This window comes from Callospermophilus lateralis, chromosome 4 (assembly GCF_048772815.1).
Source record: "Callospermophilus lateralis isolate mCalLat2 chromosome 4, mCalLat2.hap1, whole genome shotgun sequence".
NCBI classification, from domain to species: Eukaryota; Metazoa; Chordata; class Mammalia; order Rodentia; family Sciuridae; genus Callospermophilus; species Callospermophilus lateralis.
This window is the reverse complement of record NC_135308.1, coordinates 100452853-100469466: the sequence shown is the minus strand read 5'-3', so window position 1 is coordinate 100469466 and position 16614 is coordinate 100452853. Positions and strand designations below refer to the sequence as shown.

Sequence of the window (16614 nt, the reverse complement as noted above, 5' to 3'; positions counted from 1 at the left end):
AAAAGACCCATAAGAACCATAGCAATTCTGAGCAAAAAGAGCAATGCTGGAAGAAGCATCACAATACCCAACTTCAAATTACACTAGAGAACGATAATAACAAAAACAGCTTAGTTCTAACAGAAAAAGAGACATAAACCAATAGAATAGAATAGAAGACACAGGGACAAACCCACACAGCTAGTCATTGATTCTTGACAATGGTACCAAAAACTTATGTTGAAGAAAAGATAGCCTCTTCAACAAATGGCGCTGAGAAAACTGGATATCCATCTGTAGAAGAATAAAACCAAGTTCTTGTTTCTCATCCTGCACAAAAGTCAATTCAAAATGGATCAAATATCTAATGCAAGACCAGAAATGTTACAACTGTTAGAATAAAACATAAGGGAAGCACTTCAACATGTTGTCATAGGCAATGACTAGTGGAATAAGACTTCTGTAGCTCAAGAAACAAAAAGGGGCAGCACCACATGAAAAAAACTTCTGCAAAGGAAACAACAATGAAAAGACAGCCTACAGAATGGGAGAAAAATCACTCTTCTGACAGAAGACTAAAATCCAGAATATATTAAAAACCTCAAAAAATTTAAAGTGAGAAAGCAAATAATACATCCAACAAATGTGAAAGAAAACTGAACAGAAACTTCTCAAAAGAAGAAATACTAATGGTAAACAACTATGTGAAAAAAATGTTCAACACCTTTAGCTATCAGGGAAATGCAAATCAAAACTGCAATGAGATTCTATCTCACTCTGGTCAGAATGGCAATCATCAAAAATACAAACAATAATAAATTCTGGCAAGGATGCCGAGAAAAAGGAACTCTTATATACTGTTGGTAGAGATATAAATTAATACAGCCATTATGGAAATCAGTATGAACTAAAAATTGAACTACCATGTGATCCAAGTATACCACTCTTTGGTAGTCATCCAAAAGAATTAAAGTCAGCATACTTTAGAGATACAGATACAGATATATAGTGGTCTTCACAGAACTAGAAAAAAAATCAATATAAAATTCATATGGAAGAACAAAAGACCCATAAGAACCAAAGCAATTCTGAGCAAAAAGAGCAATGCTGGAAGAAGCATCACAATACCCAATTTCAAATTACACTAGAGAACCATAATAACAAAAACAGCCTAGTTCTAACATGCCCATGTTTATTGCAGCACAATTCACAATAGTCAAGTTATGGGATCAGGTGAATCCATAAATGGGTGGAAAAAATTCACAATGGAGTTTGGGTCAGCTGTAAGGAACAATGAAAGTATATCATTTGCAGGAAAATAGCTGGAACTTTAGAGCATCATGCTAAGTGAAATAAACACAGAAAGATTTTTAAAAATCATGTTTTCTCTCATATTTGGAAGCTATAGGGGAATGTCATGAAAGCAGAAGAGAAATCCCTCACTAAGGTAGAGGAAGGTAAACAGGGGAAGGATGGAGGAGAGGGTTAAGGGAAAGTACTGGGGAGTAATATTGACCAAACTATGCTATATGCATGTGCAAAATATGCCACAATGAAACCCATTATTCTGTATTAATTAATATGCACCAATAAAAATATTTAATTAATTGCTATAAAACTAACAACTGCTATTCACTACCAGAAGATTTTCATTATTTGAAATATTCTGACTATATTTAATATATTTTAGATTTATTATTTTTATTTTATAATCTATATATCAATGCATGTGAAATAAAATGAAATTTCTTACAGGAAAAAAGAAAACCTGTTTGTAAATTAGTTAACTGATTACAGACAGCGGGGTTAGGAGTAAAACATATGTTTCTGTGTCCACAATGAAATTCAATACATTACCTAAATAATGTTGCATCCTTCTCAAAGGATGTTCAGATATGGATGGAGCTAGGAAATTATTGTTGTTTTTTAATATCATAAATTCATACCAATACTCTAATTCTAACATTAATCTCTTCTCACCTTGTACATTCTATATTTCTGTCTTCCTTCTTCCATAGTGAGAATTCCAGCTCCTAACAATATCAAAGTATTTTATTTGATCAATCCTACAATATACATGAAACAGTTTTAGAATTGCTGTACCTGTATTGTTACCAAAAATAAGTTTGCCAAATGAGGTTCAACATTTTTTTTTCTTTTTTCTTTTGCCTTTGATATTATGGAGCTTAATTCAAAAGTTGTTTAATTTATCTCTACTCCTACATTCTTCTCTTTGCGTTATATCATCCATTTGATACATTGTTCAGTTAATTTGTTTCTGTTTGTATTCTATTTTAGGATTTCTTCCTTCATTGCTGTTGGTTTAATTTTATTATCAAATAATAAAATTTTAACATGATTCTACAAAACTATATTAAAAGGATACTTAGAGAGGCCATTTCCTTCCTTGTCCATCTTCCTTGATCAGTTCACCTCCTTAAGTAAACAATTTCTGGTTTATGCTTCCTGTATATCCTTTTGGATATAGTTATATATCCTTTAGTTATAACAAGACATGTGTATATTTTGTTTTGCTTTTTAATTCTTTTTGACATAGAATGTAATATACTATATTTCAGTGGTTCTCTACTGGAGATGATTTTGTCCATGAAGGGACTTTTGGCAGTATCAGGAGATAATTTTTTTTTTTTTTAATCACCTCTGAAGGGGGTGCTACTGACATCTAGTGGGTAGAAAACAGGTATACTGCTACAATATGTAGGACAGCCTTTGACAATAAAGAATTTTCTGGTTCAGTATATTGATACTGCTATTTAGAAATCCTGCTTTATGTCCAGTTTTGCATTTTCCTTTTAAATATAAGCATAGAAATAACTTTATTATCTTTATAGAGATCTTCCTCATCCTGTTTTATAACTGTGTGGTAGATATACTGTAGTTTATTCAAACAATCTATGGGTATTTGTTTTTAAATATTTTGTTTTTAAAATAATATTGTAATGGATAATTTTATGCATTTTTTACTTCTAGTATTTCTAGAAATATATCCTCAGAATAAATGTCCAGAAATGGGTCAGAGGGCAAATAATATGTCAGTTTGCCAGATCTCCTCCAAAGGGATTCTACCATTTTGCATTTTCACCATAGTATCAGAGCATCTATTTCCTCATAGAGTCATAGCAGAATGACTTATCAAGCTGTTGAATTTTTGCCAGTGTGATCAGCAAAAAAATGCAGCAACATTTTAAATTTGCATTTCTCTAAGAATGACATTTTTTTCATTTTGTTTACATTGCTAAGTCAAACAAAATCCCAACTTTTATAATGTCTAGAACAAATAATTGTAGGTGAAGTACATAAGAAATCTTTGTCAAATATAATTAAGTAAAGAACATATATCTCTGCTGAAAATGTCAAATGATTTCTTGTCAAAGTTTTGCTTGTGTTTATGTCTCAATATGTTTTTACATACACATAACAGGGCATTATTTTGCAGTGCCTGAGAGACAAGTGCTTATCTTCAGGAAACAAATATAATATAGAGTTTAAAGTCAACTTTGTTGTTTTTAGATCAACATTATGGCACCCTGAGTACACTAAAGTGATTTTACACTAGGATCCTGTGTGCTTGGTGTCTTACAGGCCATATATGTCCCTTGGAAGTCTTCGAGATCAAGTCATTTATCCTGACTCAGTGGATGATATGCATGCTAAAGGTTATACAGATCAAGATTTGGAATGTATTCTACACAACGTCCATCTCTATCACATAGTTCAAAGAGAAGGAGGTAGAATCTATCAATTTTTAATGCTTCTACTTCATTTAAAAAATAAACTTGGCTATATAATTAATTTATGGTTTATCTAAATGCATGCTATTATTGGAACATAATAAACACATAGTTTATTGCTTTTCCATTACTGACACTCTCTTCTGCCTGAGTTATGTTTAACATAGCATGCTAAGCTTTTATCAGATTTTAGTGCCACTACAGCTAATATTTTTAAAAGTTTTTGTCTTTTATATTTATATGTATAAGTGTCTCTGAGGTTGTTGCCATTCTTCATTTATGTAAAGTCTATGACAGAACTATTGGTCGGCCAACCTCTCAGCTTACATTAAATTTAATTACTAAAATAAACCAGAATTCCAGGTTTAATTTTGCAATGATTTTATGATATGTCTCACACCCCATCTACATTGTTAGAATAAATGGTATAGTATAGTGATTGAGAATATGGACTTTGAACTCAAGAGAGTTTGACAATCAAATCCTGATAGTTAGTACTACTTTCTGTATCTTCAACTGTAAAAATGGATACATATTTTTTGGTAAAGTTTTAGTGAAGATTAAATAAAAAATAATTAAACATATATATAAAGCATGTAGCATAACAAAAATTAATAGGAAATGGTGATATAGCAGTTGTAATGTTGATGCTTATGATATTTTATCTTTGTGTGATGGTATTTCATGTTTTACTTAGCAATTTCACATGTTATTTCATTTGATCCTAATAATAAGCAAATTAATCAGTCAAGACAGACTCTTTTTTTTTAGATTTTTTTTTTAAGTTGTAGTTGGCCACAATACCTTTATTTTGTTTATTTTTATGTGGTGTTAAGGATCGAAACTAGGGCCTTGAATGTGCTAGGCAAGTGCTCTACTCCTGAGCCACAACCCCAGCCCACTTATTTTTGTGGGGTTGCATTTTTCACTACAGAGGGGAAGCAGATTTTCTTTTTGTTTCATGTGGTCAACTCCTTCTTGATTATAAAATATTTTGGCAGAGTAAATGCTACATATTTGTCTTGGGCAAGTTATTTTGAGTGGGTTTGAAATCCAATGAGCCAGATAGAAGCTTAAAGTAGGGAATATTATATTCTTTTAAAAATTGTGACTACATCCTAAAATTATTTTTAAGGCTGTTGTAAGCCTACATTCCAACACTTGCATAATTTAGGCATGTAATAATTTTTGTGTCTTTTCCCTATTAAAGAAAAACAGAAGAAAGTTCCAACCTTAATAATACAATAGTAATTGTTATGATTTATTAAGTATTTATTATGCAATATATACCATTTAAGCAACTCATTTATCATTTTATTTAATATTCATAAGAATTCGATGATGTAGGCTTTACTGTTCTCATTTTATAGATTAATCTCATTAATAACTTACCTAGGATCTCCCTATAAATATGGAGCAAGAATTCAAACACAGACTTGAAATTGTGTTCACTGCTAGGGTATGCTTCTAGGATATGCTACCTACTAGCTTTTTAGATACTTATAAGAACAATTATATCCTTACATGTAACAATTTTTCAAGGAAAATTGTTTTCCTTTCTTAATCCTTAAACATGATACATTTAAGTAAAGCAGAAAAATAACTTGCAAGTATATCACTTACTTTGGAAGAAGCCTATGGAAGTTCTACTTAGACTAGCTAATCCTTTGCTTAGGAAAGGATGGAACTAAGAACTCCATGCCATTCTATCAAACAAGTTACAAAGTAGGAAAGAATAGAAATGGTAACAAATGGATATGAACTGAAGAAATTTGTGCATCTCTAGGAAACAGGAAAATAATTTTCTTCTTAGTTGGTTTAGTCTCGATAAACTCACATCAGAGGCAGCCTTAGGACCCAGAATTCTGACTTATGTGTTATGTGATGATGCAGTATTACCTGTAAAACCTTTTGGCTTAGTAGAACAAAAGACATAATTTATTAAAATATGTAAAAGTTAATGTTTCCTTTTACCCAAATACTTTTCTGTTGTGTCTTGTTCTTGGTAGTCAGGGGGAATACTATTTTAAGCCCAAAATATTTCTTCACTGTGTAGCAATCTAAATTGATTTTTTCAAACCATCACTTACATTTCATAAGTAATATAAAATTCAGCATGGGGAAAGCACTGAAAATCACATGATACATGTTATATTATATATTATTATTTCAATAAGTTCTAGAAGTAAGAGCTATTACTTAGATGGCATTTTGAGAATTTTTTCCTAATATAAAATTAAAAGGATATATTTTTAAATATAGACAACTTCTGGAAGTTTACCCAAGGAAATGAATAGTAGTCCTCTGAAGTAAAATTTAGTGTCAGTGGAAAATTAGGAAGTCTTTTCATGCCAGACACTTTTAGATTGATTATTTTTAATGTATTACTGCCATTATATTTCTTTTTTAATTTTTAGAATAGGTAATCTTTCACATTATTCAAAATTAAAAAGTATTAAAAATGCATTCTGAAAAATTCTTCCTGTTTTTGTTCCCTTGCATCTAGTTATCACCTACCCATTAGGTAACCACTGGTTTGGTTTCTTATTTACCATTTTAGGCTTTTTTAAAAGTGCAGTGGACTTTGCAATGAGAAACTTTAAAAGAAAAAGATATTAATAAGCATAAAGATGCATTTTATGTTTAACAATTAACATATTTTCTATCAAAGATTCTGAATTTTTTTATGTTGAAAGAAAAACACATATTCTCCTTCTGATCAGCAAATAATGAAATGCTCATTCTAATAATTTGGTTTTTTAGATACCTCGTATACATAAAAAATGAATATTCTGTTTTCTTTCCCTTTAGCCAAGTTCATTTAGAAATTTTAATCATGATGAAAATTCAGCTAAGGGAGAAAGATGAGGGCAACGTATGTGGAATTTTTCCAAGTGGGAGAATCAAACCCTGGACACTTAAGATTTGGAAATGTTACTCCAAATGTTTATCGAGTTTTGACAGTCATTTTTCTTCTTTGAAAATTAGGCTCTATAGGAATGGAACTATGGTTTTGTTTTTTAAATAATCTTTTCTCCCCTGTCTTACAAAAGTAAGACAGTCTAATCATAAAATGTTTAAATATTCTAAAAATACTTAATGTAGACACTAAAGAGCTCATAATTTCACTCCCAGATATAGTTCTTTATGTATGGTATATATGTATTTATGTTTATTTACAGAAATGCAATCATAATACATACAATTCTGCAATTTTGTTTTTTCAAAATTTTCACTGTAAATATATAGAGCTGATTTTTTTAAAACATAGAAACCTTACTTTTTGAATAAATATCAAATGGAAAATCAGTAGTTAAAATGTCTTCAAAGGCAGAACAGGTAAACTAAGAAAACATCAAATATACTTGGATATAAATCCTACTTCTGATTAACTAACTATAAGCTATTATCCCATGAATTCTGTACTTATAAAAGGCAAGTAATAATATCTGTCTTTAAGCTGTAGAATTAAGAATGAGAAAAACTCATAAGGTAGCAGGAAATAGGAGTAATTTAAATCAGTTCCTCTCCTACTTTTTGTAGGCTTTGTAATTGACCTATGCAAATTTGTTGATCTTTTTTTCTGTCTTCCTCTAAAATAAGCATAAACCCATCAACACTTTGCAGATATGGAGAAACAAACAAAAAATTAAAGTTTCAGTGTTTAAAATTCTTACAAAATGATTTGTCAATATAAGAAATTATTACTATTAAAAATATCAAATCTGTTCTAATGCCATCTATTTCCCTGCAAATTCTATGATTTTGTCATTTTTTAGTGCTGCATAATACTCCATTGTGTATAGATGCCACATTTTTTTAATCCATTCATCTATTGAAGGGCATCTAGGTTGGTTCCACAGTCTAGCTATTGTGAATTGTGCCGCTATGATCATTGATGTGGCAGTATCCCTATAGTACGCTCTTTTAAGATCCTCAGGGAATAGTTCGAGAAGGACAATAGCTGGGTCAAATGGTGGATCCATTCCCAGCTTTCCCAGGAATCTCCATAGGGCTTTCCAAATTGGCCTCACCAATTTGCAGTCCCACCAGCAGTGTACAAGTGTACCCTTTTCCCCACATCCTCGCCAATACTTATTGTTGTTTGACTTCATAATGGCTGCCAATCTTACTGGAGTGAGATGGTATCTTAGGGTGGTTTTGATTTGCATTTCTCTGACTGCTAGAGATGGTGAGCATTTTTTCATGTACTTGTTGATTGATTGTATGTCCTCCACTGTGAAGTGTCTGTTCAGGTCCTTGGCCCATTTGTTGATTGGGTTATTTGTTATCTTATTGTTTAATTTTTTGAGTTCTTTGTATATTCTGGATATTAGGGCTCTATCTGAAGTGTGAGGGGTAAAAATTTGTTCCCAGGATGTAGGCTCTCTATTTACCTCTCTTATTGTTTCTCTAGCTGAGAAAAAACTTTTTAGTTTAAGTAAGTCCCATTTGTTGATTCTTGTTATTAACTCTTGGGCTATGGGCGTCCTATTAAGGAATTTGGAGCCCGACCCCACAGTATGTAGATCATGGCCAACTTTTTCTTCTATCAGACGCAGTGTCTCTGATTTGATATCAAGCTCCTTGATCCATTTCTAGTTAACTTTTGTGCATGGCGAGAGAAAGGCATTAGAAGAGATTATGCTAAGCGAAGCTAGCCAATCCTTAAAAAACAAATGCCAAATGTCTTCTTTGATATAAAGAGAACAACTAAGAACAGAACAGGGAGGAAGAGCATGAGGAAAAGATTAACATTAAACAAAGAAGAGTGGGGGGAGAGAAAGGGAGAGAGAAAGGAAAGCATATGGAAATGGTAGGAGACCCTCAATGTTACACAAAATTACATATAAGAGGTTGTGAGGGGAAAGGGGGAGGGGGGAAACAAGGGAGAGAATTGAACAACAGCAGATGAGGTAGAGAGGGAAGATGGGAGGGGAAGGGTGGGGGGATAGTAGGGGATAGGAAAGGTAGCAGAATACAACAGTCATTAATATGCCATTATGTAAAAACGTGAGTGTGTAACCGATGTGATTCTGCAATTTATATTTGGGGTAAAAATGGGAGTTCATAACCCAATTGAGTCAAATGTATGAAAGATGATATATCATGAGCTTTGTAATGTTTTGAACAACCAATAAAAAAAATATCAAATCTAAAACAAAATGCTTGTACATGAGGCTCTGTGTCCAAACATGTTCTATAAAATACCAAGTTCTTCATGCTTACAATTAGAACATGCCAGTAATCACTTTTCTGGCCAGTAATCATTATTTCTATTAGAAAAAAATAACAATTAAGGAATTTTAAGTATATATATTTATATAAATATATATTACATTAAACATATTTATATGTAAATATTTATATACATCATATTTATATATTATATGTGTAAATATATATTTACATATGTATATTTTTACTGTTTTTAGGATGGGATGCTGTTATGGACTGGAAAGATGTCTTGTCAGGAGGGGAAAAGCAAAGAATGGGCATGGCTCGGATGTTTTATCATAAGTAAGTACGCTCTATTCAGGTAGCTAATATTCTATTGCAATAACCAAAGAAAAGGGGGTAACAGGATTAATTATATGCATCTTTCATTTAAAAATATCTTGTTGTAAAAACTAATGCATAGAATTTACAGTTTTAAAGTTTCTTACCTTATTTTTCTTACAGCTAAATCTCCAAGTATTTTGGCTTTTTTCTACCTCTATGTCAAGAAACCTATATGAAATAATGCACAGAGGGTCAAATTAAATTTTTGTATATCCTAAGGTTTAAAAAAGGATTGTTAATAATTTCAAGTGTGGAGAATTCCTAAATACTAACCAGTACATATGTGTTCAGTAATACTTCTAAATTGAATTACTAAATTCAAACTAAATAAACTTTTTAACCATTGGGCAGCCTCTCAAACCAATGATCTGCTCCCTCTGAAAAACCAGAAGTTATTTCCAATGAAAAAAGGAATCAGCCCACATATGTCTTGGTAGACTCAGAAAAATCAAGATAGAGAAAATCATTTCTTTTGATAAACCTTTGTTTTTTTCATCCAGGTTCATAGTTTTTTGAGAAACCAAGCAAAAGACACAGGAAGGAAATAGTGTTCTGATTTGTTTTGCTTTTTTGTCCTGTTCTTTGAAGAAGATCTCAATATCTATCTTTGTCTCCTCCCAACACACACACATATCTATCTCCCCACGCCCCTCATATCTTAGGTCTCTAACAATGAGAACCTGAGTTGTGCAGAGCAGGAGTTTACAAGGAACTATGTTACTCATTTTAAGTACTTACGTCTTGAGTAAAAAGGACTAAAATTGTGTATATAAATGAGGTGTGAGTTACGGCAAATGCAACATTATTTTTTCCCTACATTTTTTATTGTCATATTATAGTTGTACATGATTATGGGATTTGTTGTTACATATTTGTACATAAACATGATATAACAATATAATTTGGCCAATATCATTGCTCAGCACTCCCTCCTCCCTCCCCATCTTGCACCCTCACTCATTCCTTTCTTCTATTTTCATGAGATTGTTCCCCCTTTCTTTCCTTTTTTCTTTTTGGTTTCCACATATGAGAAAATTTACAACTCTTAACATTCTGAGTTTGACTTATTTTACTTAATATAAAGGTCTCTAGTTCTATCCATTTGCCTGCAAATTAGACGATTTCATTTTTCTTTATGAATGAATAAAACTTACATATATATGAAATAATAACAATTAGTGAACTTTATATATATTTATATAAATATATATTATATTAAATAAACATATTTATGTATAAATATTTATATATCATATTTATATATTATATGTATAAATATATTTATGTGTGTGTATATACATATATATACACACACACACACACACACACACACACACACCATGTTTTCTTCATCTATTCATCTTTTGATAGACACTTAGGTCCACGTTGTGAAATGTGCTGCTATAAACATGGGTATGTATATATCACTGTAGTAGGATGACTTTAATTCTTTAGGATAAATACCAAGGAGTGGTATAGCTGGGTCATGTAGTGGTTCTATGCCTAGTCTTTTGAGGAATCTCCATACTGATTTCCACAGTGGTTGTACTAATTTACAATTCTATCAACAGTATAAAAGTGTTCCTTTTTCTCCACATCCTCTCCAGCATTTATTGTAGTTTGTATTCTTGATGGCTGCTATTCTGACTGATGTGAGATGAAATCTCAATGTAGTTTTGATTTGCATTTCCCTAATTGCTAATGATGTTGAACATTTTTTCATAAATTTGTTGGCCATTTGTATTTTGTCATTTGAGAAGTGTTTGTTTAATTCATTTGCCCAATTATTAATTGGGCTATTTGATTTTATGCTGTAAAGTTCTTGAGTTCTTCATATATTCTAGATATTAATCCTCTTATCAAAGTAGCTAGCAAAGATTTTTCTACCAGTCTGTAGGTTCTTTCTTCACACTTTTTTTTTTTTAAATCCTCAGAGATTCAAGGATTGACCAGGACCCAGAGGTGCTTAACCACTGAGCCACATTCCCAGTTGTTTTTTAAATTTTTTTATTTTGAGACAGAGTTTTGCAAAGTTTCTTAGGACCTTGCTAAATTGCTGAGGCTGGCTTTGAATTTGCCATCCTTCTGCCTCAGTCTCCCTAGATGCTGGGATTACAGGCATGTGCCACCATGCCTAGCTTCTCTTCAGTTTTATTTGCTTTGCCATGCAGAAGCTTTTCATTTGATGCCATCTCATTTGTTAACTCTTGGAATTATTTCCTGAACTTTAAGGATCCTGCTGAGAAAATTATTGCCTATGCCTCTGTATTGGAGTGTTACCCTATGTTTTCTTCTAGGAGTAGGTCCAACGTTATTGAATGAATTGCAGAACAAGCAGTAATACTTTTGTAAAGAACTTTTAAAAAACTAATCAAGAAAGCAAATATGTATACAGATATATATATCTGTATATATATGTATATATATAAAATAGTCCTTGTTGAACACTTGCAACTAGTTGGCAATCATTTTGAAGACTTTAATTGTGGAGAAATTATTAAACCTTTATTAAAAGAGAGAAATAGTAAAATGAACACCATATTCTTAATGCACTCACTCAATATGTCTATGTAAATTTGCTGCAATTGATTTACCTTATTTTAAAAAAATATATTTGAGGTATTGTAAAACATCTAAAGAATTTCTCCTTCTCCCTCCCCAACTACCTTTTAAACCATTGACTCATTTAAGAAACCAGGTCAGATGTCATATGAGAATGTTGCCTAGTCTCAGTTGATTTGGTTGCTTCTTCACGAGGCCCCCTAAATTTTGTTCTTCTCATTTTTTCTATAAACTGTAAATTAGAGGGAAAAGCTTGATCAGACTTAAGTTCAGCCTTTTTGATAAGACTATAATGCATAATGTCTATCATTAAAAAAAGAATGTATTATTTAAATAATTTTCTTAAAATATGCTTATAAAAACAAAATATAGAATATCAAAAAGAATTTAAAAGCTGTTAATTCATTAGTAATAATTTCAAATTTTGGGATAAATTTCTTTTCAGCTTTGTTGGTACATAAAAGTTGATTGTAATTTTGTCTTAATGTAGCTATTTCATAAATACAACATATTCCTCTTTTTATTTCATATTTTGTTATGTGCATTCTGTATTATTGTGTAATAAGCTAGCCAGGGCTCTTATTGATACAAAATTTATGTTCCAAATGTAGATTGTAAGCATATTATTTGGTTACTTTTCATAAACATATATACATTATATAACCAAACCTCCAACAATAGGATAGAGTATTTCTATCACCTAGAAAGTTCCCACATGCTCCTTTCCAATCATAAACCCCATAGACAAGTTTTAATCTGATTTCAATCATCATAAATTAGTTTTGCCTCCATCTATAACTTCATATAAATGAAATCATGCAGTATATATTTTCCTAACTACATGGGAGTTTTTTTGAGAAAAATAATTTGTTGTGTTAATAAAATGATATTTGTAATAATGTATATGATTCGTGTAATAATATAGTGGGCTAAAAAGTATGAATCAGATTTTGCTAACTTGTAATTTGTAGTGAAGTATATTTTATTATGCCACTTTCTTGACTCAGGGGTAAAGTTTGTGGCTTGACATTTATGACCAGCTGTTACTCCTAATCACCCTAAATCTGTTTGGGTCTGGTTCATAAATATTCAGTAATACGATCACCCACATAGTTGGTGAAATGTAATATGGTAGAATGTAAAATGGACCATAAATTCTCACTGTTTCAGTGTATTTAAAAGTCAAACCTTGCAATAAAGGGCAGGAGGATTTAATAAAGGTTGTTAACCCAAAGAAATTTCAAGTTCCAAAATTTGGAATAAATAGCTAATATTTGTATATCTAAAATTATGTTGCATACAAAGTGATAATGAGTAAAGATAAGTCACAAGTATATCAATAGAAGGAAAACTTTGTGAACTATAGGTGATCAATGAAGACAAGTATTTGAAAAGCAGCATGTTTTGATAAAACAGAAAAGGAATTATAAAATTGAATCCAGTGAAAGGAAAGTATAATATTGAGGAACTACCTATCTCCTTTCATTCTCAAGGAGTAATGAAAAGGTTATAATGTACAAGACTGGAGCTACCTAGAGAACTTTGGCAGAAAATACTAAGAATTATAGTAGTATACACTTTCCAAGATGATTTTAATGTTTGAAGAATAAACCAATACTACTGTCTTGGGGGAGATAAATTTGGTACTTAGGATAACCCAAGAGAAAAAGGAAGGAAATCAGAGAAATAATATTATCTAATGCTTAATTTAGGTACAACAGTACCAGATCTATTGCTTGGTATATTTAATTGCATCACCCTCAATCCTGCCAAGGAAATAAAACTGTGTGATTTATCTTACATCTGCTAGATTAAGGGTTGCTATGACAACAGAGTATAAAATGTACACTTTTTCTAATTCTAAAATGGCATCTCATCTCTGTTTAGCTCAAAGCACTCTGAAAAATAAGACAAAATACAGTAAAAAAAATTTGTTACTAAAAAGAGACTTACACAACAAAATTTTTTCCCAAACATTTCTTTTTTATATATTTTCTTTTCTTCTTCTTTTCTGTTTAAATAAAATAGTTGACAGAATAGTGATCAATTCAGGCAAAGAAGTAATGCTTGAATAGTAACCAAAAGCCAAAGCTACTTTCATTAATGTTAATGAGGAAGATGCAGTGGTCTTAGTTCTTTGGGTGACAAGCAGTTTTAGAGTTCAAGGATATCTATTAGCCTTGATTACCTGCCCCAGAATAGGCAAGAGGATCCTATTAATAAGCAAAGACATATTAGAAAACTAACTTGTAGTGTTGAGTAATTGTTTAGGCAGAATAAGAAATTGCTATGATTACATGTTTTTTTCTTTTCTTTGTCATTTATTTGAAAATATCTTCCTGAGGAAAATTGTCCTGACAAATTCTTGTAACTGATTTTCAACCCTAAAATGAATAGTAAAGTAGGAATTGGCTTTAGTCCCATTAACTAAGCTAAGTCTTGTTGAAAGAAGATGGGGAAAGGACAAAAGGATAAGATCAAGGGTATGGGGAAGAAAGGAAGAGCAATAAATAGGTGGAAACAGTGATAAAGTGAGAGGATGTCTCTAATCCTACAGACATATTACCAAAGAAAAAATTGAGCTGGAAAAAATGTGTTGAGAGTACCAAAAAATATTTACTGACTTTTCCCCCTAAGAATTTGATCCTGAAGCATGGTCTCAATATTATGAAACTAAATATATACTCTAAATTTGCAAGTTGGCACATTCACTCTTGCACAGTCTTGTAATGATGAAATTCCATTAGTAATGCTTAGGTATTCACATTTCTGATAAAACAATCTTCTCATTAAATCTTTGGTAACAGGACTGTGACTGTTTAATAATTAGCTGCTGTAAGTGTACTTTGCATGTAATTAGTCAGACCCTTGTCACCAAGAATGAAACTGCCTTCTGCAGGAAAATGCACTTAGAAACCTGTCTCATCTTTCTTATGCTTCATATACATGATTAATTAATCTGCATGACAGCGAAGCTTATTGTATTGTGAGCAGGTATCAGAAAATGCACTTTTATTTAAGAGGAATGTGATATTCTAGTCTAAGTAGAAAAATATAACATTTTCACTTTATCACAACATTTAATAATGTCATCTTCTTTTGCTGCTTTGAAAGTGTTAGCATTGTAAATTGTATTGTTAAAAGAAAGATTTATACTTCATATAGGAAAATAATTTATTTGTGTTTATTTTTTAAAGACCAAAATATGCATTGCTGGATGAATGTACCAGTGCTGTCAGCATTGATGTTGAAGGAAAGATATTTCAGGCTGCAAAAGGGGCTGGAATATCCTTACTGTCTATAACACATAGGCCTTCTCTTTGGTAAGTGTTTCCAATGCTAACTAATCTATAATAGATGTTTTGTCCTTGTTTCTTAGAAAACAACTTTGCTAAACTTTTTACTATAGAGTGTAAGGCATTTCTCTTGTTTTCTACCTGTATTTTTCCTAAGTTGCTTCCTAGTAATTTAGTAACATATTCTGAACCTAATGATATAATCTTTAATGTTAGAAATTATCATCATTTTCCAGTAATTTTGAAAAATTTTGGAAAATCAGTGATTTCTTTACACTTAAAATATTTGTAATAATCCTAGCATTTACTGCAAAAAATATATTAGTATGTTTTTATATTTTTCTTTTAGTTCTTTCCTTTATAGTAAGGAAAAATAAACACCACAATTTACTCTGATATCTGCCTCCAAATTCTCTGAATTGAGGATGACACAGAGCCAGACCAGCACTCTTGAGCCATTTTGGCAGGAATCTATAATTTCCAGACAGACTCCCAAATTGACCACATTTTGGAATAATATAGTTATTTCTTAGTCCTGGTATTTTTCTGACCTCTATCAATGGATTTATTATGTTATCCTGTCTTTAAGTTCCTTTATTTAAATAGCCTAAAGAGATGTTAGAAGCATATTCAATCATTTTTTTTCAGTTGAAGGAAATAGTAGTTCTTTAAGCAAATAAAATCTTTAATGTTATGTATTTTAACAAGAGAATCATTTATTTAGTTGTAGCTACCCACAATACATTTCTTGATAAAATTAAACATCATGTTCTCTGTGAATTAGTTTAGCCATTTTAGGTTGTATAAGTTTGTCACTTCTGATTATATTTTCTCCCAGGGAAAGTGAAATTCTTATTTTCTCTAAAAAGATTTCAGAAGTAAGAAAAGACATATTATATTTTCCCTATAACAGCAAATGGTAATTTGTTTTTAAATAATTTTAGTCTTTTTTATTATTATTATTAGTTTTAACTTTATTTCGTTTACTTATTTATGTGCAGTGCTGGCAATAGAACCCAGTGCTTCAAACATGCTAGGCATGCACTCTACCACTGAGCCACAACCCCCACCCAACCAATGGTAATTGTTAATCTTAAAGATTAAAATCAATACCAGTGTCTAAAAAAGTAAAACAATTATAAGCTTATTAAATTATTTGACTTCTATACTTTATCCTATTTGTGAAGGAAGCCTACAGATTATCTCCAAAGAGTCTCAGTTAAAATAGTGGTTTCTTTTTAATCACTTCAACTTTATGGCCTTGAAATATTATTTTAGCTCATAAAATAGAACATGCCTTTGAATCTCAGGGAAAGAAACAACTGAACTATTTGTTCCTCCCATGTAGAAATCAAGTAATGTTGTAGGACCAGAGTGATGAGTTAAACCTTCATTATACTTTGAAGGTAGAACTTGATCAATATATGAATGACCACATTCTAAAATTACTCCTGGCTATAAAT

At 31.2% G+C, this 16614-nt stretch overlaps 1 protein-coding gene across 2 annotated transcripts in view; it reads left to right on the top strand.

The window, feature by feature from the left end:
- Abcd2 (ATP binding cassette subfamily D member 2) overlaps nt 1-16614 on the top strand; it is a 110507-nt gene that overhangs the window by 30637 nt on the left and 63256 nt on the right. For both annotated transcript variants that reach the window (XM_076854310.1, XM_076854309.1), the window contains exons 7-9: nt 3583-3728; nt 9167-9251; nt 15053-15178. In XM_076854310.1, the coding sequence (XP_076710425.1) occupies nt 3583-3728; nt 9167-9251; nt 15053-15178 (357 nt within the window). The remainder of the gene's footprint in view (nt 1-3582; nt 3729-9166; nt 9252-15052; nt 15179-16614) is intronic.